The sequence below is a fragment of the Giraffa tippelskirchi genome, chromosome 11 (genome assembly GCF_054371585.1).
Source record: "Giraffa tippelskirchi isolate mGirTip1 chromosome 11, T2T-mGirTip1v1.2.pri, whole genome shotgun sequence".
Taxonomy (NCBI): Eukaryota; Metazoa; Chordata; class Mammalia; order Artiodactyla; family Giraffidae; genus Giraffa; species Giraffa tippelskirchi.
In genome coordinates this window covers 108,881,749-108,904,093 of record NC_137285.1, presented here as the reverse complement: position 1 = coordinate 108,904,093, position 22,345 = coordinate 108,881,749, and the positions used below count along the sequence as shown (strand labels likewise).

Below are 22,345 nucleotides of genomic sequence, written 5' to 3'. Positions count from 1 at the left end.
AGTGTCCATACCAGGGGCTCCATCACGATTTACGGAATGAATGAACAGAGAGAAGTTGTGCAGTCCTGTACTCATGACTTTGACTTTAGATCAAGGCAGTGAAAAGAAGACCTGGAATAGTTCTCCACCAGCAGGCTGATCACGGCAGGCCACCAAGGGCAAAGCTCATACGATGGACTTGAAATGATTCTCATCTGCTCTCAGAAGCCAAACAAAATCTGGTACCTGACGCACTGAGAACCCAGCTCTGGATTCTACACTCATTTGAATGTGGAGCCCCTCTGTATAAACTGACCGTGGTATAACCAGCCTCCCCTCTACCTGCTCCCCAGGCTGGGAAACACCATCACTGGGCTGGGGTGGAAGCAAAGTGGGGCTCCCTGCCCGTACCGAGACGGGTGCTTCACTGCTCCCCGTGGACGTCAGTGTGCTGTTGGTGATGGATTTCTTGGGCAGCTGTGGACTGGCATCCGGCTTGGTCTCTATGCTGCTCTTGGACGAGCTGTCATTCACTTCATTCTCCTCTACGGGGATCTCCTCACAGTAGCTGAAAAGAGAGACAACAGGAACCTATGCTAACCTCAGTGGCCAAGATGGCCAGCTCATGAGAAACTCACGCTCCTAAAACTATATGGGCTCATCTGTTTCTTTGCTGTGTCCATGACCTTTCTCTATCCACTACATGCCTCTGAACTGCCGTTCTAAAACCTCTTTACCACCTTACCCCTCCTCCCCATGGTAAAATCTCTATCCCCAAATTTACCTTTTCCAGGCATTCTCTTAAATACGACCATTATTTGTCTTAAAATTCCTTATTTGCCCATTGGCATCCCATCCCACCCCAACCTGACCATCTTAATCAAACATCTGTGCTCTGAGCATACATCTGACTTTCCATAGTGACTAGGACAGGACTCTGGACGAGTGCCCTTGGCTGGTGCTGCCCAGATACTGGATCATAAATAGCAAACTTCTCTACATCACACACTGAGGAAAAACCCTCCTTGAGATAAAGGTGGGCACCCTTCTGTGGACACTGCAGGTATGCCGTTGTAGCTTCTCCCAAGGGAGAGACCATCATCACCATTCTCATTGGCATCTAACCTCTACTTTACACGCTACCACATCTGGATGCGTTACAACTTTGCGTAAATCATGATATGCATTTTAGAGACAATCAAGTAGATACACAGTGAAGTGATAATACTATTCAGTGTGAGAAGTGGTACCTAAGCACAGGCCTACGCACTACACATTTGATGCTCTTTCCTCGCGGTCTATTCTCCCATGCCTCTTACACGACCACCACACCTCTACCTCAAGCCTGCCTGTACTGCTTTAACCCATTAACAGCACATGGTACAGCAATAGCCCCTTCTCTTCACAACATCCTTCCCTTGGCTTCCAGGACACGAAATTGCTAGCATTCTCCCACCTCATTGGATGTTCTTTTGTGATTTCTTTTGCTGCCTCTTTCCCAGGCCCAGTCCCTGAGCTGCTGCTTATGTTAATTCAGTCACCTGGGCATCTCAGCCACTAATAATCTCCGAGGTTATGGCCTGAGCCCAGACCTCCCCACACTCACACACATAAATACCCACGTGACATCTCCACATGGCTAACAGTCATCCCAAACTCAACTTGCCTAACATCAAGCTCCCCATCTTCCTTCACAGCTGCTCTGCTTCTAGTACTGTCCACCTCAGTTCAGAACAACTCTATCCTTCCAGCTGGTAGATCCTTAAAGTCACTTGTGGGTCCTTTCTGACTCATCAGCAAATCCTCCAAAATATGTCTGGTTCTACCTTCCAAATATATTCAGAAACTAACCACTTACTGCTGTTTCTACGGCTACCCTCCTGGTCCAAACCACCATCACCTCTCATCTAAAGGATCTAAATTATTCAGCAGCCTCTGAGCCGGTCTGCCCTGGTTCCCCTTCAGTCTGTCTTCAACCCAGGAGCCAGAGTGATGTTAAAATGTTAAGTCAGGTCTCATCAATTATCTATTTGAAGCCTTCCCTGGCTTCTCATCCTCCTCTGAGAAAATCATGCTTGCCCAGTGGCCCTCGGAGTCCAGCCTGACCTCCCGCTTCCCACCTGGCCTTGGCTGGCTGGCCCAGCCACCCACTTCCTCCATCTGGGAGGGGCTTCCCACAGCCCTCACCCGGGTGCCTCTCTCGCTTCCCTCAGTGCCTACTTAGACGTCATTCCCTGGCCACCCTCGTCCCTCTGGAAAGCCCCCCCACCCCAGGCAGCCTGCCCCCTGCCTCGCTCACCCCATCGTGTTGAAGTCGTCATCAGGGGGCACATAGTCCTCGTCATCACTGGTCAGGCCCAGCTCGTTCCCGTAGCACTGGTGGACGAAGTGCCATAGCTCCTTGGGGCACAGTGGCTGCAGGGGACAGCAGAGAGGCTTGACCCTCCCTTCCTCGGGACCCCACTCTCCACAGAGGCACTGAGTTCAGCTGGACTCCCTCTAGGGATGAGAAGCCAAACTCTACCCTCCTTGGCTGGATAAGTGGAGACCGGCAGCTCCATGACAACCCCACCCCTGCCCTGCCCTCTGCTCTGGATCTCAGTTTTTCCCCTAAGAACATGGCTTTTAGCAAAGCCAGGAACTTGGCCTGTTCCCTCATCTCAGCTCTGCACAGCAGGACCAACGGGTCCTTGAACTGCCCGCCTCCTGCTCCTGCAGGTGAGGCCCGGCATTAAGCAGCATAAACGAAGGTACTCTGGGGCCAAAATGATCACAGAGCTTCTGAGCTGGACTCAGAATGAGTCACCTTTGAGTCAGTCTCCCCAACTCAGCAGGAGTCTCCTGATACTAACAGTGGCCTCGCAGGCCCCAATGCATCAGATCCAGGAATGAGGTGTGACACCTCCAAGGTGGCCCATTCCTCAGCTGGGCAGGTCCTGTGCTTGGAAAGAAGCTGACATTCTCACCACTTCAGGGGCCTCAAAGGTCACTGCATCCAAATCTCTCTTCACTGCCTGAATACTTCTTTCTTTATCCTTAATCACAATCAGTTTGCCTACAGGTCTATGTATTAGTTCCATATACAGTTTTTCTCATTTCACTGGACGTCTACATATTCTTCTCAAAAGCACTGTCCTAAGAAAAGGTAGCTCTCACTGAGGTTCAGAGTTTCAGGCAAGAGGCAACAGAATGTCAAAGAATGAAGGTCAAAGGTGGAGACCATGGAAGAGTCTTGGGTTGGGGGGAGGGAGAGATGCTGGGAGGAATACATATGTGAAAAAGAGAAGGGTTAAGAAGAACAGAAGCAGTAAAGAATGTTCCCACCAACAGATCTGATAAGGAATTTGAGCTTTCTTTTGATGCCACCCTTTTAAGGTATGGGCCTCCCTCATAGCTCAGTAGGTAAAGAATCTGCCTACAATGTAGGAGACCCAGGTTCGATTCCTGGGTTGGGAAGATCCCCTGGAGAAGGAAATGGCAATCCACTCCAGTATTCTTGCCTGGAGAATCCCATGGACAGAGAAGCCTGGAAGGCTACAGTCCATGGGGTCACAAGAGTTGGACACGACTTACCGCCTAAACCACCACCTGTATTAAGGTGTAGTTTAAGAGGCAGGCAGCTGGCAGGATGCCATGAGCCAGGGTTCCAGGTTTACAGTGGAGAAATGCCCAGAATAGCAGAGTTGGAGTTCTCTCTGAGCTAGCAAGGTCCAGGGTGTATGGTGTGTGTCAGGGGGCAGCTCTCTGTGTTGGCTCTCCTGATCCCAGAGGGAGACACTTGCTTCTCCTGTGCCTGGACCTCCTCCCTCCAGCTTTTATGGACACCATCCACCGTGCCCGGGACACACCTGCCTCCCTGCCGGACCACGCCCTCCCTTTCCTCACAGTTCGCCTTCTCCACGCAGCCTTCCCTGCCTGAGTCCACTGGGCTCAGCTCGTCTGACCACAGCCAGGACAAGCACAGTTGGCAGACTCTGCTCATCAGGCGGAATTCTTGATGATTTTGTGAGTTTTTGCAAACCATATGGATGACCCTCTGTCTCAGAAATGGTTGTGAGCTGAAAATTCAAACCTGCGAGTGGAGACCCAAATGCATCATCATTTCACTGTTATCCATGGCTGATAAAGGCTGATGATCCTCTCAAGTTATCAGGATTTACATGAGGGCTACAGACTTTTAGGTTAGAAGAAGCTCTAAATAACACATCTGTTCAATTTCCTTTAGACAATGATAAGTTTGGGCTAGAGTCAAGGTAGATACACACATATACCTAACTATATACGTGTCATATATATAACTGGAATTATTATATAATCATATAATTTCCCCCCCTAAGTCTCTTTCTCTGGCAGGGAGGCTGTTTCTTAACCCCTGCTCCCCCGTCCCCCCAACTTTCTCATCTGCATGGGAATTCTCTAACACCTTCAGCCACATCTCCTTCATCTGCATCTCCCACGATGTCCCCTTCACTCAGGTGGTCAACTGGTGGCTGTATTAACTCTATTTTCCTACTTTTTCTGTATTTTTTAAAAAAGGTTTATCTTATTGGAATATAGTTGACTCATAACATTGTGTTAATTTCTGCTGTTCAGCAAAGTGATTCACATATACATATATATCAATATATTCTTTTTCATATTCTTTTCTAGTTTGGTTTATCAGAGGATACTGAATAGAGTTCCCTGTGCTATACAGTACGACCTTGTTGTTGATCCATTCTATATATATGATACTTTACATTTGCTAATCATAAACTCCCAATCCTATTTTCTGTATTTTTGATGTTCTGACATCTAAGGCCTTGCTGACTGTGGAGGGCCTGCCCCTTGCAGGGTTAGCTAATTTCTACAGATAAAAATCACCCTGCGAGGGAGAACACCTTTTCTAGGTAAAGCCTCCAAGCCAAAGCCCACACCCCCAAGGACCTCCCTTTTCTAGCTCTTACATTCCAGGCCAATTCTCTCTTGCACTAATTACCCCTGAATGGTCTCTCTGGAGAGAAGTCTCTCTACCCTGAAGCCTGATGAAACATTCAAACTAGCCAGTCCTAAACCTGCCTGGGCTTCCCAGGCGGCTCAGTGGTAAAGAATCCACCTGCCAATGCAGGAGATGCATGTTCGATCCCTGGATCAAGAAGACCCCCTGGAAATCAAAGTGGCAAACCACTCCAAGATTCTTGCCTGGGAAATTCCATGGAAGAGGGGCCTGGTGGGCTACAGTCCACGGGGTCACAAAAGAGTTAGACACAACTGGGCAACTAAGCAACAGCAACACTCATTCGTTCCTGTGAAAAACCACAATGAAGGCTCTTATTCTGCTGTCCCCCCTCACTCTCTCTGCCTCCTGACTAACCTGGAGCCTCCTGTATGGTATGCTGGGCTTCTGCTCTAGGGATCTGTGAGTATAAAAACCTCTTCCTCACGACAGTTATTCCTGTTTCTGTGTGTTTTACCACACCTGATTGGAACAAACCCCAGTACATTTTAAAACGGCAGAACTGAGTGCCCTAAGTCAACAGGGCCTTGCTCCAGGCAGCCAGGAGGTTGTTCACTTAAGAGGACATGCTACTCTCAGCACCTGAGTCACCAGCAGTGGAGGACACGTTACTGCAAGCCTGGAGGAGTTCTGGAACCAGGGGGAAGCAGGGACTTCCTAGGAGTAGGTCAATGCTGCAGCAAGAGCAATCATCCAAGTGGCCCCCACCCAAGGGCCAGGGACATTCTAGTGGGTGTGCATCCTGAGGCCAAAGGAGCTGGGCAGGATTTACCTTTTCCAGGAGAGCATTCTGCCAGAGCCGGAACATCATCATGTACGTCCTATCCCGGGCCCCGAACGAAGTGAAAAAGTGCTGGATTGAAAGAGAAAATGCAAGAAATGTCTGTGAAGACTTACAAAATAATGGATGGAGATATGGGACTCCTTCCTTTAAAAAAGCTACTGAGGGATCTTCCTGGTGGTCCAGTGGTTAAGACTCCATGCTTCTAACATAGCAGGTGTAGGTTCAATTCCTGGTTGGGGAACTAAGATCCCACATGCTGTATGACATGGCCAAATATTAAAAAAAAAAAAAAAATTTAAAAAGCTACTTATTCCATCCTCAAATACTGCAGCCATGATGACAGCACAGGGCTCTGCAGTGAAAGGGGTCAGTTCGCTGAGTAACCCACTGTCTTCAAGTCCTTTGCCATGGCCCAGGCACCTGGGACCTCTGACTCACCCACTGTCTCTAAGTCCTTCAATATTCATCCAACTCTGCTCAGTGCTCCTCTTTCTGGTTTGAAGTTTTCACCTCCATAAAAAGCTTCCTTTGCCTCCGTACATAGACTGGTAAATGGTGAGCTGGGAACCAGCCCAAAGGAAGGAGAAGGTAAACCCACTAGTCACCCTTTGATTCATTAATTCAGCAAACACTTAAATATCAGCATGTGCCCTCTTCTACATGTACACACACTAATACATGTGCAAACACTTTTCTACATATTTTGAGCTCAATAACAAAACAGAAAGAACTGCTGCTCTTAAGAAGCCTACACATTCATGGGGACCTTTTATAATATGTGGGAAGAATGTGACAGAAAACCAGATTTTACTGAAGACATTCTAGGTGCTTCACAAATACTACTTCATTTAAACCACACTGAAACCTTGGAAAATAAACACGACTGCTAATATTCAATAAAGAGAAATAGGGTGGTGATGGTAGGTAACCTGTGTACTCACAAAGCTGCTTCATGCTAGAAACAGAACTTGAAGCAAACACTATCAGACCTCGAGGTCTCAGGGCTCTTGATCCTGAAGTGCCTGAGTTGAAGGGCGTTGTAGACCTGTGTTCAGTCCATCTCTAGCCCTGAAAGTATCAGTCTTCAGGGTCTGGTTAAAGGTCAAAGATCACAGTGTTTTCTCTACTCTAGATTTTACCTACCATATCTTCCCCATGGCAACAATAGAGACAGTCCGTTTCCTATCAGACTCCTCACTCCTTTTGATGAGCTGTCCTGATATATAATGACACAACTTAGGTTGTTTAGTGCTTTACAATTTAGTGTTTTCAAATGTGGGAGGTCATTCCAAGATTCTGACAAATAGGCATCGCTGGCTCCATTTCACACATAAGAAAACTGAGGCTCACATTACATAATGTACCTATAGCCACGGGACTCTATTTCAGGTGTTCTGGCTCTAAGTTCAACGTCCTAACACTCCACTCTCATGTCTGCCCACCACAGAGGTGGTTCCTGCAATCCACATCACTTTACCACCTCTCACGCCAACCCTACTGGTCTCCTCATTAATGCAACTGAAGGGCAGGAATCCAGGAGTAGGGGGACTGGGGTTTGGGGGAGTAGTAAGTCCAAGATCAGACTCTACTTACCTTTTCTGAATCAGTGCAAACTTGGATAGCATTGGGGATGAGGCGAGCTGTCTTTTCTTTAGTCATGGAGCAGATGTCTTTCAAACGCACAGTGAGCTGGCATCCGCACAGAAACAGAGAAGGGAAAGCAAGCAAGAGGCAGCATTAACAAAGTCAGGCGAAGAGTGTGCTCCAGCCACCAGTTCACACAGAGGAAGTCAGATCACAGGCTATATGCTTCTCAACCGCGAAGGGACCTCCTCAGAGCTCACTTGGTTGAGTCCCTTATTTCAGAGGCTGTAGAGCAACCCTCATTGGGAGCGCAAGGGTCTCTTGATTCTTGGTCTAAGGAGCTTGCTTTCTCATTTCTACACAGCCTGATAAATATGCAGAGATCCCATCAGAATCTGCCACTTACAGAAACACACAACCCTGGCATCAGATGAGACCTTACTGTCACTTATCTAGTCACCATTTCTCACTTTATTTTGTAAGACTAGGAAATAGGCAAATGAAGAATAAAGGACTAGCTTAAAATTGCACGGCTAATTGGCTGGCAGAACCCAGAAAATACAGCCAGTTCTGCTGAGTCGCAAGTCAAGGTTCCTCAGACTCTTTACTATTTTGCTTCTGTGGTGGTGGTGGTTGTTTAGTCACTCAGTCATGCCCGACTCTTGGGACCCTGTGGACCGTATAGCCTGCCAGGCTCTTCAGTCCACGGGATTTCCCAGGCAAGAATACTGGAGTGTGTTGCCATTTCCTTCTCTTGGGGATCTTTTCTATCCAGTGGTCAAATCCATGTCTCTTGCATTGCAGGCATATTTTTCCCAAATCAAATGGTCTTCACACTCTCTTCCACACCCAAGAAGGAGGGAAGAGGGGAAGGCATGGTAGAGAGACCTATCCTTCAAGACTCGGGCATGTGCTTTTGTGAATTATACAAACGCTTGGGTCGAGCATGAAGTCAACCAAAGAACAAAAGTAGAGGCCGCTTCCTCAGCCACAGCCCAGGGGACAGCCTCAGGGAGCAAGTCTCAGGGTTTTTTTTTTTCCCTTAATTTAGTTTTTGGCCGTGCAGCTAGTGGGAGCTTAGTTCCCTGACCAGGGATCGAACCCATGCACCCTAGCAATGGAAGCTCGGAGTCCTAACCACTGGGCAACCAGGGAAGCCCCAGTCTTTACCAGAGTTTCCCAGCGGAAGATGTTGCTGTAGAAGCAGATCCAGTTTTCGGAGAGGTAGAGTCGGCCCTGAAGAAGAATGTCTCTTTGGAGTGCACAGGAGTAATCTGTAGCAGAATGGGAGATGGACCTCAGGGACAGGGAGCTTTCTCAGTAAACTGCTACAATTAAGCAAGACACCACCCCCCACCCCCTCCCATCCCCTGCCAGCAGCCCCAGGGAGCCCAACTGCCCACCACAGACTAGGTGTGAGAGATACCAGCCTAGTGGCCCAGAGAGTCCCTAGCAGCTCCTGATTGGGAACATGAAGGGTGTGAATCACGCTACTGCCTGGAGGCAGAGGCATGGATGAGACAGCAGAGGAAGCAAGAACATTAGAAGCAGAAAGACCAGTACAAATCAGCTAACTGCCAGTCCCTTCCACGACTTCCTCAGTCCCCCGCTGGGCCATCTGCAGACACGAGAGTAGCAGTGACTTCCTCCCAGGCGTGGCTCTCTGGAGGCCATCACACACATGGGGCTCAGCCCTGAGCCCCCATCACTGGGTCAGCACTCTGGATGTCTCCTCTCCCGGTTCCCAGACAGACGCTCTCACTTGGGAACCCTCTAGTCAGACAAGCAGCCTTCCTTCCTTCCTGCCCCCACACCCAGGTCACCCTGCTCACCAACAATGAGGCGCTCCGTGTCTGGAAGTTGCTTAAAGAGCTTTCTGAAGTCTTCATTTCTCTGCTTGTACGTGGGGCTTAACACCTGAGTGATAAAGGCCAAGGTTAGCAGGATGCTGCTAGGTTCATGGGCTGGGGAGGAAGGTGCAGGAGGAGAGGCTGCTTGCATATTTAAACACAAAGTTGAGGTTCCAGTTAAGGCAGAGACCCCAGGAAGCCAGGCTAGGCAAAGGGGGCTTGGTGTGGAAAAACATGGTGGAGAGAATTTGATGCTGCCAAGGGCTTCATACCCAGTGTTACCCAGTGTCCATCAGTGAGAAAATGTACACCCTACTAAGCAGGGTTCACGTGACCACATCCCAAGTGGAGACAGGAAGAGGGGACTGCTCTGGGCTATGGCTGTCCTGCCTTCTGCAGGCAGGAAGCACCAACTGACAGTGAAGCAGGGGCCCAAGGGGACCCCCCCACCCCCACAGTAGGACCCAGGATATATGATGGTGCCCAGTGCAGCTCTCAGAAGCTGTCATCATGAGTAATATAGTAAGCACTTGGCTGTGTCTGAAATTTACAACAGGAAAAAAACAAAATCATAAAACGTAAGACCAGTACAATGTTTTCTGTCAATTACATCGCAATAAAACCGGTGGGGGGAGGGGCAGAATTGCCCTGGATTTTTAAAAACCCATAAAACTAGTACTGGAAAAAGCATACAAGTAGAGAATTAAAAGCCTAACTGGCAACTTGAGGTACTCAAAGTTCATTTGCTCACCATCGCTTACAAGACTATCCAATCCAACTCTTTTACATTCCCGACAAGGAAAATAAACCCAGAGAGTAGTCCCTGCCCAAGGTCCTCTGGCTGGTCAGTAGCAAATCTCTGGATCCCTGGTTCTGAGCTCACCTTCCTCCACCACCTGAGCTGCCAGACGTCCCTGCATCCACCAACCTTTTTGGTGCCTCAATGCAAACTCCTAACGATATACTGCCTCGGTGAGTCCTTCTAGGAAATCCCATAAACCAGTTGATCAGACAGGAATCCTGCTTTTTCCAAGCTTACAATCGTGTGCCCGTAGATGAAAGGAACCCAAGGATGATACACAAAGACAAGTGCACAACCCGGGTAGGGCCAGGTATCATGATAAAGACCATCTGAACTCCACTCAGGTGACCTGTTGACCTACTTACGTCAGGAGCACACACAAGTAGGCAGACTGTCCTGGTATCGCTGACTGATGGGTCTTGGCCATTTACACTTTCTCGCCCACTTCCCTGGGAATCCACTAGCTGTGGCAACAATGGAATGAGCTTCACACTCAGTTTTTTGACTTTTTGCAGAACTAACAGCCTGCAGGACAGGTACTGCTGCAGCCTGGCCACCCTGGCAGCAGGTTCTGACTACCTCAGCTCAGTTGACACCTGTGCCAGAGAGAAGAGGAGGATTTTAGGAAGCTGGAGGAGAGAAAACAGCATGACTTCAGTTTGGGAAGGTTTTCCACGTGAGAGAGAAGACGGTGCTTTCAACCACTTTGCCCATAGGTAATTTGAAATTTAAACTTCTGTTTTGGCTCATTATAAAATGAGTTGTATTTCCAAGGGGATCCTCTGTTACCTTCCCCAAAGCATTGACATGCTGTAGACTCCCAAACTTCAAGAATCAAGGTCACCCACTGGGAGGCAAAGTCTGGAAGCCAGCCCACCCCGTGACTTCGACAGCTAGAAAAGACCTCAGAAGACAACACTCCTCTGACCTACATGTTAGTTTCAAAATGATACAGAGATATCCAATCTCAATGTGAGGCTCCCTGGCCTCACAGAACAAGAGTCCAGATGTTGAAAACCCTTGCCTGATCACCTGACTGTAAGTTCCTGACCGACCTCGTGGAGTTAACATGCAGCGAGAAATGACCACGCACCAAGCACTGTCATAAGCCCTTTCACATCTTTTCATCTGACTACAGGGTCGTTTTTGTTATCCCATTTTAGACTCGAGGAAACTGAGGCACAGAGAGGTTAAGCAACTTGCCCAAGGCACACGGTTACAAATGAGAGTGTAACCATGTTACTAGCACAGTGTGGTCCACAGCTCCTGGTCTGAGCCATCACTCTGCACGGCCTTGGGGTCCTTGAGCCAAGAAGGGAACCACCAGGATGCCCTAGCCTAGCACAACCTCTTGGCGATGAGCTCTTAACTTATGTGGGGGTCCCCACTAGCCTTCCATGCCTGCAAGTGGATCTTTTCTTGGGGGGTATGGTTTCAGTTTCGCAAGTTCCAGAAATTTTATGTACAACAATGTGAACCTACTTAACACTACTGCAATATACATTTAGAAATACCTAAGATGGTAAACTTTACGTTATATGTATTTTACCACAATTTATTTGTGGGCTTTTTTTTTTTGCTCTACTGTGCAGCTTGCAGGATCTTAGTTCCCTGACCAGGGATCGAACCTGGCTCCCTGGCAGTGAAAGCACTGTGTCTAACCACTGGACTGCCAGGGAACTCCCACAATTAAAAAAAAACAACAAAACTATTAGTCAAGTCAGTCTTTGTAAAGTTTCAATATCAGCCTGAGGACGAGCCTACCAGGTAGCCCCAAATCCCCCTCAGTTGAAACTGGACATCAGACATGCAATTACCCCCAGCCTGGAAGTCCTCCCATTTCTAATGCTCTCTCCATGGTGCTCTGTCACCCCTGCTTCTCTCACATCCAGTGAGGACTCAGATATCAACAGAGATGCAGGTGCAGGAAGCCAGACCCTAATCTCCAAACCAGAGGCAAATTGAGGGAGACACCCTCTCCCCTCCTCTCCTCAAACACAGCCCTGGCTGTGAGGAGGGGAGGGCCCATCCAGCCCTGATCTTGTAGGTCAGCCAGTGCTGCGAGGGCTTCCCGGGGTGTAGGAACCCCTTAACCCAGACCTGCAAATCAGTGGCCTGATCCGAGCAGGCTGCCAGCATGGAAGGCAGGCCAGCTAGCCTCCCAGGGTCTAAAGTACAGAGATATTAGTCGGCTGCCACCAGCTACCTAACTGACGTGGGAGACGATGACCCACTCTCCCTGGCGTCCTTGTGTTCTTAAAGCCATCTCCTCCCACAGAAGGAGAAGCACGGCTCCCGTGTGTTCACTTTAAATGGCTAGAGAATTTTGGTCCAAGGATTGTCAAACCCGGGGCCCCCAGAGCACAGCAGACGCGTCACAGAGCACAGAGAAGCGAGGACAAGCACTCACGGCAGGGATCTCCTCAGATCCGGGCCGGCAGCAGAATTCCGCACCGGCAGGTCCCTCCGTCAGCTTGTCCAGGTGCTGCTGCAAAGGCTGGCTGTCCTGCTCCAGCAGAAGGCTCCAGAGGACCCCCGATTCCATCAGAGATTCCATCGCTCCCGCAGTCTACCTCCCCATGAAATGATGATCCTCGAGCTCAGATCCCTCACCGTGCTCCCAGGATGCAAACAGTCAGTCTCGTCTGGGCTGGACGTGGATGGGTGGCTTTGGGCTCCTTGGCAGACACTCTGTGACCCTTGATACCTCCTTGGCTCCCCTGGAGCCCGGTTCCCAGCGCCAAGCTTCACAACGGGGCGGGTGTGGTCAGCATGCTTCTCGGGACAGGCTGGCTGGCCAGCCTCCCGTGGCCGGGCTCCGTTTCATCCCACTTGGCTCCCAGTGCAGCAGGTCTCTGGGCTGAGGGTGACCCAGAGGGGACCTGATGAAGCCCCTTCTCCAGGTCAGTGTGGACAGCCGCTCCGAGCGGCTGGCAGAGGCCAGTATGCAGACGACGGGGCAGGTGCACAGGGCCGCCGGAGGTCCGCCCTGCTGCGGCTCACTCACAGCCCAGTAGCTCGTGGCGGGTCTCAAGCTCCGGGGAGGACGGACGCCCAGCTCCCCAGCGCCGTCTGGCCGGTCCCACAAGGCAGCCTGTTCAACGTGCAGTCGCTCCTCTGGGCAGGCGCTGGTGGCTATGACTCACGGTCCTCACCCAGGCAGCGCGGCCACCGCTGGCCAAGGCACCAGGGCCTGCTCCCACCCCCACTTGAACACACCCCCCTTTCCTCCCAGGCCGAGCTCCTCTCGGCTGACCAGCAAACAACTTCTTTGTTAGAGTCACCCGTGGCAGGAGGGAGGGGGCAGGCTGGGCGGGTGAGCGGGCAGGGCCAGAGCCCTACACATGCCTCAAGTTACAGGACCTGGGTGATGGTACCGGCCAACGTCCTCCAGTAACCCCCGACCGAGCCTGGCCTCCCCAGCAGATGTTTCCTGCAATGGAAAGTAGTTGGCCAAGGCTCCGAGTGGGGGAAGGGCGAGGAGGAGGTGCCAGGGGCACTGCTGTTATGCTGAAATCTAAAATTGAAGACGCAAAACAGCCAGGGACTTCTTGGAGACACACTCGCCCCTCACTGATCCATCCATCCACCGACCTCCCCAGAGTGGCAGCAGGAGACTGGAAGTTGAACTCATCCCATTTCAGAGGTGCAGGTGGGGAGAAGTTGAGGTCAGCAGTTTCCAGGTCCATCTAGAGGCATCTCCTTCCTTCCCAGGGACGCTGTCCTGCCTCCAGTTCTAGCAGGATGGGGATCAAGGCCAGGATGAGGATTCCCAGACAGCCGCTCAGACCTTGGCGGGCAAGGAGCCATGCTCTGAGAAGGGAGACTGGGCCGGGTCAAAAGGAGCAGGGAAGCTGAGATCTCTGGCGAGGACGGAAGCCAGGCTGATGTGAACAAGGAGGCCTCCAGAAAGAGAAGCTGGGGGCAGAGGTCAGACAGCACTGGGGCCAGGAAGGTTGGATTCCCAGGAAACATCAGAACTTTAAGACAAACAAGGCACCTTCCTCGACCTCCCCAGCTACGTCCACCTTGCCAGGAGGGTCTCCAGGCTGCACACGACGGAGAACGTTGCCTTTGTCCTATTTGATGCAGTAACACTCAGACTTGACTGTACTTAAAGATGATCTAAGAAATGTATGCAAGATATAAGATTCTTGACTCCTAGATCCCAAAATTCTGATTCAGAGGAACCTGGCGTCTCCCAGTTATATGGTGCTGGAGGAAGCAGAGGAAGACTCTTGAGTCCTTTCCAGGACTCATGTTCCTGTCTCTCTCTGTGTACACCCTGGATGCAGCCACCAGCTCCACCCACCACATGACACAGAGCGATTATTCCATCAGACTACCATTGTCTCCAGGAACACTCCTCAAATGATCTCCTCCAGCACCCAGTGTGGTCAATTTCAAGTATCAGCCGCTCAAAACCTATTTACCAAATGAATGCATTCCTTATACACTTCTGACACTGTTCCTGTTGACACGGCATCTCGTGGGTACACATCCATACACGTCCTCACTCCTATAGGCATGGCACTCCAGCGCCCAGTCCATGCCAAGGCTCTCCAAGCCACATATCCTAGCTTCTCTCCATGCTATCATCAGCAGTGGGACAGGAGAACTCAGCAATTCCATTTTACAGTGTGACGGTAATGCCCCTCTCCTGGGTCACCCCAGATCTGACGACCTGGGCAGTAACCAGGACCCATGAGGGCTGAATCCTGGAAACACTTGAGTATCTCTGCGGCCAGATGAGGAGATGACTGGGCTCCAGCTGGGTGACTCAGGGATAGGACACACCCAGAAAGATAAGCCCTGGGATCCTTTGTCTCCTACACCCCCTCACAACTGCCATCGGGCAAGGCACTGCCAGCTTCCAGCCTGAGGAGAGGAACTGACCTGGGCTAAACATTAACTCAATGGCAAACATTGGGAGCTGGGACCAAGTGGTACCCACTCCCTGGGCAGAGCAGCAGGAGGGAGAGGGTGGAGGAGCCCAGGAGAAAAACAGATGGATTTTGGTAGAATGTTGGCCTCACCTAGGAAGAAAGCCAATTAAGACCCTCAGAGGAAATGCTGGACTTTCAACCAAACCCAGGTAGGGAGGAGCCGGATGTGGGTTAAGGGGCAGTGGAGATGGGGGAGGTGACTGAGCAAAGGAAGGAGAGGGGGAGGGCAAAGGTGTAACAGAGAGACACAGAGAAGCAGGACTGGGAGAGGTCTCAGCTGGAGATGGGTCACTCCGCAGAGTCAAGGCAGATACTGGGGATGTGGGGGCCAGCGGGTAAATAACAGTGGGGAGACGGACGAAGGTGGAGGAAGCAAAGTCCGTCTCTCCCGGAAAAAAATACCAGGGTGCCAAGGTGTCGTTGGGGATGCCTTCAGCACTCACTCCCACTTTTCTCACTGACGCCCTAATCCTAGTTTCGTTCCTACAAAGCTCTGTCCTCTTGCCCAGTTATATGTCTGCCAGACCTGCCTGGTCACTCCACAAGACTGGCACCATCCCTCTTCCCCCCGGAAAGCCAGCATCACCCCCACCTGGACCAGTAGGCAACTTGGGCTCCTAAGCCTCAGGGCAGCCACCAGGGGTCTGGGCTCCTTCCCTGGATTGCCTGGAGACAACTGATTCCAGGAAAGAGGCAAGGCAGGTGAGGAAGCACCTCTGTCCACCTAGAGCACCAGGAAGAGACTTCTGTGACTTGGCTTCCTCCAAGATTTGAGTCCACTACGTCCAGCAGGGCCATCTTTGTGGGGCAGATTATTCCCCCTCCTGCCCCCAACTCTCCCCTTGGCTCCCTTTTCAGCTTATCTCTCCACGAACTTATCCCCCAAACTAGGTGCCTTGACTAATAAAACTGGGGTGGTCAATGGTGAGGCTGGGGGGGTGGGTAGGAGAAGGGGGGACTCAGGGGCAGTAGATGTGATCAGGCCTGGGAGGGACTCAGGGCAGCTGCAGACAGCCTCCCCCTTCAAGCCCCACTCTTTTGGGCCATGCTGCACAGCATGTGGGATCTTAGTTCCCTGACCAGGTATCGAATGCACGCCCCCTGCATTGGGACGTGCAGAGCCCTAATCACTGGACAGCCAGGGAAGTCCCTCAAACCCCACTCTTGATCTGAAGAGCTCTTGCTGGAGACCAGAGGCTCTTGTCTCAGCCTTTCCATGTTTCCCTGGGGTCCAAACATGGGACCCACTCTTTATAAACGCCAAGGTGGTTTGTCACCATGGTGACAGTTCCTCCCTGGGTAAATAGAAGAAGAAAATGTAGAAGAGAGGCAGGTAGAGGCGGAGGCTGGGGCAGGCGGCAGGGAGGCATTGGGTGTGCTTCCTCTCATATCAGACCCAGGCCGCGCCAACCGGCTGGAGACGTTCTTGCAGCAGTTGGCAAGCCTGCGCTGACCCTCCCTGTCTTGGGCCCGGCCAGGCACTTCTAACTGTCCCCAGGGCCAAGGATGACAAGGCCTTTGCTCATCTGAAGGACTTCCAGAGCCAACGATGGAGGTTTGGGCAGCAGAGCAGCTGGGGACTCACCATCCATGTCAGGAGAGGGGCCAGGGAGGGCTGAGGGCAGAGAACTAAGGAGGAGACACCCGCCTCCTTCTTGACGGTCCGAGTCCAGTAGCCTCAGGGCAACACAGAGGTGACATGGGAGGACCAAGTAGATGGAGGGAAAAGAGAACCGGGTCAGAACAACAGGCGCCTGGCAAGGGCCTCCTGAGAAACCAGGAATGGAACGCTGGGGGGCAGTGCTGGGGAGTGGGTGTTGAAGGGAAGCTTCCTGGTGGGGCCTAGGCACACAGGCACAGTGCTCTGCGGAGGACGGGGCCTGGCACGCCCGTGTGCACGGGGTCGGAAGGCTGAGCCCAGGCTCCAGTGGGGGAAGCCCCCAGGACCCGGCTTACTGATCGCAACAGACCGTTCAGCCTGGGAGCACAGCCACGCACAGGCTGTGCCCGTGGATAAAGCAGGCTGGTATATCTGAGTGGGCTTCCCAGGTGGCTCAATGGTGAAGAATCTGCCTGCCCAGCTCCGCCATCTCTCGCTCAGCTGCCAGCAGAAGCCCCTGATCTCCGGGCCCTACAGGGCAGCTGGCCCACCTCCATCATCCAGCCCAGCAGCAGCATCTATTTCTAGCCTGTTGCTCTGCTGAGGGCTCGGACACCAGGTCTTCTGAGCGGGGCTGAGGGAGAGATTAGAGGTGAAAGGGTGGGAGGGAGGAAAACCTGCTAGAATCAGAGAGAAGAGACAGCCAGTTGAAATAACTGAGCCAGAAAGGAGCGGCAAGTGGAGGTGGAGAAACGAAAATGGGGGAGTCAGCCAGGAAAGGGGAGGGAAGGACTCTAGGGAAGGCAACTCGAGACAGAACGAAAAAGCCTGCTGGAAAGAAGAGAGGAGCAGGTGAGAGGGAGCACAACAGGGACAAGGACCTGCGTGTCCAAATTCGGTCACTTTAACTGTCTCATGGGTCTGCAGCCACGCGTTTCCTGGTCCCCTGTGAGGCACTGATTTTACAATAGCCCCCCCACCCCCCCAACCTGGGTGGTGGAAGATTCCGTGAGGGAAAGGATGCTGGAGGTTCCACCCACTCCCAGGAAAGCATTCTCCAGCCTCACCTCCTCCCATAGACAGCGAGCTCCTCTCTCCCCCAGGATGTCAGCCCTAAGCCACGGGGCGGCCACGAGCCCAGGTGAAGATCACAGTGGGCCCAGGGGGCTGAGGTGCTGCAGCCCTGGGAGGGCTTCTCCCCCAGGTGGGCCATCTCAGCCCTCAACTCCCCTCCTATCCACACAGCCCGTCAACCTCCTCGTCTATGCCATTGTGATGCCGAGGTGGGGATCCAACAGTCCCACCTCGGGGCTGGCCCCCTGAGCAGCAGTGGGTCGGAAGCTACAGGGCTGACTGCTGGCTGCTTGATTCTGGGGGAACTGCTGAGCCATGTGGGAAAACACCCACCACCACCACACACACACACACATAGTGACTCTGACCAGAGTGTCTACATGAAACCCAAGCTTCTCCCCTCCTCCCCTGCACCAGAGCATCCTCCAAGTCTGTCTCTCAGCCGCCTGCTCCCGCACCGACCCCAGGTCCACCATGCAACCTGCCCTGGTGTCAGGGGAGCGGGGAAGATGCATCCACATGACCGTCGGGGTCAAGCTCGGGGAAGAGCAGGCTCCGGGATAGAAGACAGTGACTGGAGACCAGTTTACGCCTGCAAACCACCCGTCTGTCCATGGGACAGGAGGGTGGAGCAGGACGGGGCAAGGCGGATGAGACTTCAGCCCATGGCTCTTCAGGGGCAAGTTCAAGACCCTCGGCCCCAGCTCTGTGACCCAGAGGATGCTGCCTCTGCAGGGGCTGCTTACACCATAATTGGCCTCCAGGTAGGAGCTCCTGGCTGGAGCTCCCCCAGGGACAGGGGATGTGTTCTGGGGGGAGCATGCTGGGGGTCGACTGAGGCAACCCTGAGGCAGAAGTCACATCCTATTACATAAGCCAGCCTCTGCTAAACGAAAAGGTTTCTGGCTGTTTGTTTTTTCCTCCAAATGTCTTGGTAAAAGGAAGGAAAACTTGGCCTTAAGATCAGGCCCCAGGATGGTGGTCCCTGTCCCAAGTCCTGTCTGCCATTTGGGGGGCCTCCCCATCAGGGCTGGAGGGCCCTTGTCCAGGATCCAGGGGTGGGGGTTTGGGGAGACAGTCCATCCCTGCATGGTCTCTGGGAATTGCCCCCCCTCCCCCCAACCAGCAGTCCTGCCCTGCTACAGAAGGTGACTGTGGTCTGGTTTTTGAGGGAGGGATCTGGTCAGGGGTAAAGCCCACCGTTCTAGGCTCCAAGCCCACAGGGAGACCACAGTGCGTCCCCCATGTCTCCATCTTCTAAGCACAGCCATCCCCACCCACGCACCCAACAAGAAGAGAAAACAGATACTTACATTATACCAGCTCTGGCTTTTCTGAAAGAACAAAGTAAAAAAGAAGCAATGTTAGTGGGGGGAGAGGTGGCAGGAGCAGCTGGAGTTCTCCTGGCTCCAAGGGGAAGGTACACAGACAGCGGAGGGCGGGTGGGGAGGAGGAATCCCAAGGCAGCTCAAGGCCCCCCGTGTTGCTGCTCGGGGTGGGGGCAGGGGTCCTCCTTTCTCAAGACAGCTCCCGAAAGGAGGCCTGGGGAGCAGTCCATGCTGGAAGCCCCCGTGGCTGGGGTGGCAGGCAGCGCAGCACCAGCGAGAGCTCGACTGGGAGGGAGTCGACCCCCATCTCAAGGCTCTTCTGATGGGGGTGGGGTGAGGGGGAGGGATGCACTGCAGGCACCCGACACCCAGTCCCCAATGGTCCCTGATCAGAAGCAAAGTACCCACGGAGACTAACACAGCCGTCTGCTCCACATCAGCCCCTCGGAAAGGCTGGGCGGGACCCTCTGGGGTCGGGGAGCCAAGGGATAGCTAGAAACTTCCCTCCAACTGGGCAAATTCCTCCTCCCGCCCAGCTGGCTGATCAGCAAAGAGATAGTGGCCAAGGAGTGGTTGGGGCTCTGCTTTGGGAGGACGGGTGAGGCACATAATTGCTAAAGGTCCTTCCTGACTTCGTGAGGCTCTAAGTCGATACCAACACAGCAGGTCCGACCCAACTCCACCATGCAAGTGCCCTCCATTCCCAGCCCTGCTAGAAGGCTGCTCATTTTCACAGTAATGGGAAGTTTTTTAGGGAAAGAGGAGGGATGAGTAAGATTGTGCCTGGTCCATCTTCCATCTCACAGGCCAGGAGTCCCTCATACACGTCCCACTTGAAGACAGACGGGCAGACGGAGATAGACAAACACACACCTGCCTAGGCCCCCTGCCTCGAGGGGCTGATCCGACAGGTTCAGCTTCGGTAGACAGGAGTAGTTTCAGTTTTAAAACCTTTGCCAAGGGTGTGGTTCAGGAGGAGAATGGCTGGGTGCAAGGAAGCTTTGCCTATGGGTCCACATCTTAGCTATACACAAGTCTCATTTTATTGCACTTTGAAGACATGGCATTTTTTTTTAAACAAATTGAAGGTTTATGGCAGTCCCATGTCAAGCAAGTCTATTGATGTCATTTTGCCTACAGCATTACATTTTAATTAGCATTTTATTTTTAATTATAGTTTAATTAAACGTACACTGCTAGTTTAAACAGAATGCTATTGTATACTCGACAGACTGAGGTACAGGGTAAACATAACTTTTATACGCACTGGTAAATGAAAAACGCCACATGACTTGCTGTACTGTAACTTTTGCTTCACTGTGGTGGTCCCTCCAAGGGAGGGCTGTGCATGCAGAGGTGTGGACCCTGGGTACAGTTAGGAACCTTTATCCTGTCCACCTCTTCCTATGGGGTCTAACTCATAAGAGAAGGAGGAGGCAGCCACTGTCCCAGGAGGTCTGCTGTCCAGTGTCTGGTGGAGCCCAGGGGTGAGTGTGACTGCAGAGATGAAGCATGGTCATGCCATCGCCCCCTCTGCTGACGACCCCATCCTGCCAGAAGAACTCCGTAGAGCCCTTTACCTTCACTCTGAAGAGGAAGTGTGTCAGCAGGGGAAGGATAGGCTTTGTGGGGGTACCACCTTTTAACGGCTCTGCTCATCCCCACACCCATTCTCACTGACCAGGGGGCAGACGGCAGGGCAGGCTCTCAACTCTCCTCTCTCTGCAGGATGCTTTCCATGGTCATTTTCCAACAAAAGCTGTCCCCACAGCCCCATCTGGGAGTCAAGTATTCCCACTACAGCCTTGTCTGCTCCTCCAACCCAAGTCCAAATGTTCAAAACCATTGATTCCATCATCAAGGGAGTTATTGCCATAAGGGAACTGTGGACTGAAAATTAGCCTCCCTCTAGTCATCCTGGAGGACAGAGGATGGGGCAAGGAGGCTGTGTCCGACTTTACCTGCACCTTGTTGTTGTCTAGTTGCTGAGTCGTGTCCAACTCTTTGTGACCCCATGGACTGTAGCTCACCAGGCTCCTCTGTCCATGGGATTTTCCAGGCAGGAATACTGGAGTGGGTTGCCATTTCCTTCTCCAGGGGATCTTCCAGACCCAGGGACTTAAGCCACATCTTCTGCATTGCAGGCGGATTCTTTACGCCTGAGCCACCGGGGAAGCCCTATCTGCACCTTAGGGCACCAAAACTCCTGGGTCCTGATTCTGAGCTTACACGGCATGAGGCTGTGCAGATGTCCATGAGAATGCCTCTCAGCAGTGGAAAGGGACGCTCTAGGAGCCGCTGGCCTCAAATGCCCACAGTGAGCCTGCGTTTCACCAAACCAACCCTTCTGAATCTGTCTAGAACAAGGAGATTCAGGACAACTGAGAGCGTGCACCAGGGAAGCCAGGCCCCTCTCTTGTCTTGCTGGGTGGTACATCTGTATGTGTTACCTGCTTGTGTAAACTGGGGATAAGAATATGGGTTCGCAGGTACTGCCATGTCAGATACACAGAGCAAGGACTTTTGTCCCTCTGTCTAAGACTCTGCCCCCATCCAGCACTCTCTGGGCAGCTGGTTACCGGTCACCACTGAGGGTGTCCACCCCTCTGGCCAAATTCACGGCAGCCCCTGGGAACAGCCACGTGGGCGTGAATCCCTGAACTCCAATCAGACTCTCAGAGGCAAGTTCAGTTCCCGTGGCTCTGCTTTTGAGGATCAAGTCCTAAAGAAGCTGCTGGACCAGAAGGGCCTGACTCACAGGGCAGGGGGGCCGGGGCTGGAGGACCCGGAGGGTGTCCCCTGGCACCCATGAGGCCACTGGCCAGCAGATTCTCAGCCCCCTCTGTCCTCCTGTGCAGAGAGGGCTGGGGACGGGGGAAGAATAGAACGAGAGAGTGGGCAAGGGCTTTCTAACAGGTTACGTATTAATGGATTGAGCCAGAAGGAGAGGAGGGGACATCAGGAAAACCGCCCAAAGACAGCTGCTGGGTGAGGGCTGAGCTGAGCAGGCTTCTATGCTTTTCCTAGAAGCCTGCGGAGCAAACCCCTGGGGGATCCCAAGGCTCCTGGAAACAGTGACTTCCTTACACATCTCCCCAGCACAAAGGCCCAGGAGTCTGGAGATGGGATGGGGGCAGGAGAGGGACAGAGGAGCACTACAGTTCTAGGAGTAGGGAGCAAAGAACAGTTTCTTACTTTGATCAGGTAAAGTCTGTCATACTGGAAAGGAAACCACAAAAATTAGGATCGAAAAACAGGGCAAGAGTCAAAAGGTTAAAGGCACACCAGAGCCACAGAGCCTGTGACACGGCACACCTAACGCAGGGAGCCACAATGCGGGGCCAAGCAGGGACCGGCCTGGGTCCTACCTGACAGCCCGGTACCCAGTTCAGGAGCTGGTGG

General features: G+C 52.4%; 1 protein-coding gene across 19 annotated transcripts in view; it reads right to left on the bottom strand.

The window, feature by feature from the left end:
• Window positions 1–22,345, bottom strand: part of GRAMD1B (GRAM domain containing 1B) — a 179,252-nt gene that overhangs the window by 17,752 nt on the left and 139,155 nt on the right. For 10 of the 19 annotated variants that reach the window (XM_081541415.1, XM_081541413.1, XM_081541412.1 and 7 more), the window contains 7 exons: window positions 18,929–18,949; window positions 9,176–9,260; window positions 8,514–8,617; window positions 7,353–7,448; window positions 5,748–5,828; window positions 2,279–2,394; window positions 391–547 (listed from right to left, as the gene is read on the bottom strand). In XM_081541415.1, coding sequence (XP_081397541.1) covers window positions 391–547; window positions 2,279–2,394; window positions 5,748–5,828; window positions 7,353–7,448; window positions 8,514–8,617; window positions 9,176–9,260; window positions 18,929–18,949 — 660 coding nt within the window. Of the gene's footprint in view, window positions 1–390; window positions 548–2,278; window positions 2,395–3,213; window positions 4,052–5,747; window positions 5,829–7,352; window positions 7,449–8,513; window positions 8,618–9,175; window positions 9,292–10,360; window positions 10,592–12,405; window positions 14,271–18,928; window positions 18,950–22,345 lie in introns of those variants that run through there. The other 9 variants (XM_081541416.1, XM_081541422.1, XM_081541423.1 and 6 more) reach the window with 7 other exon arrangements.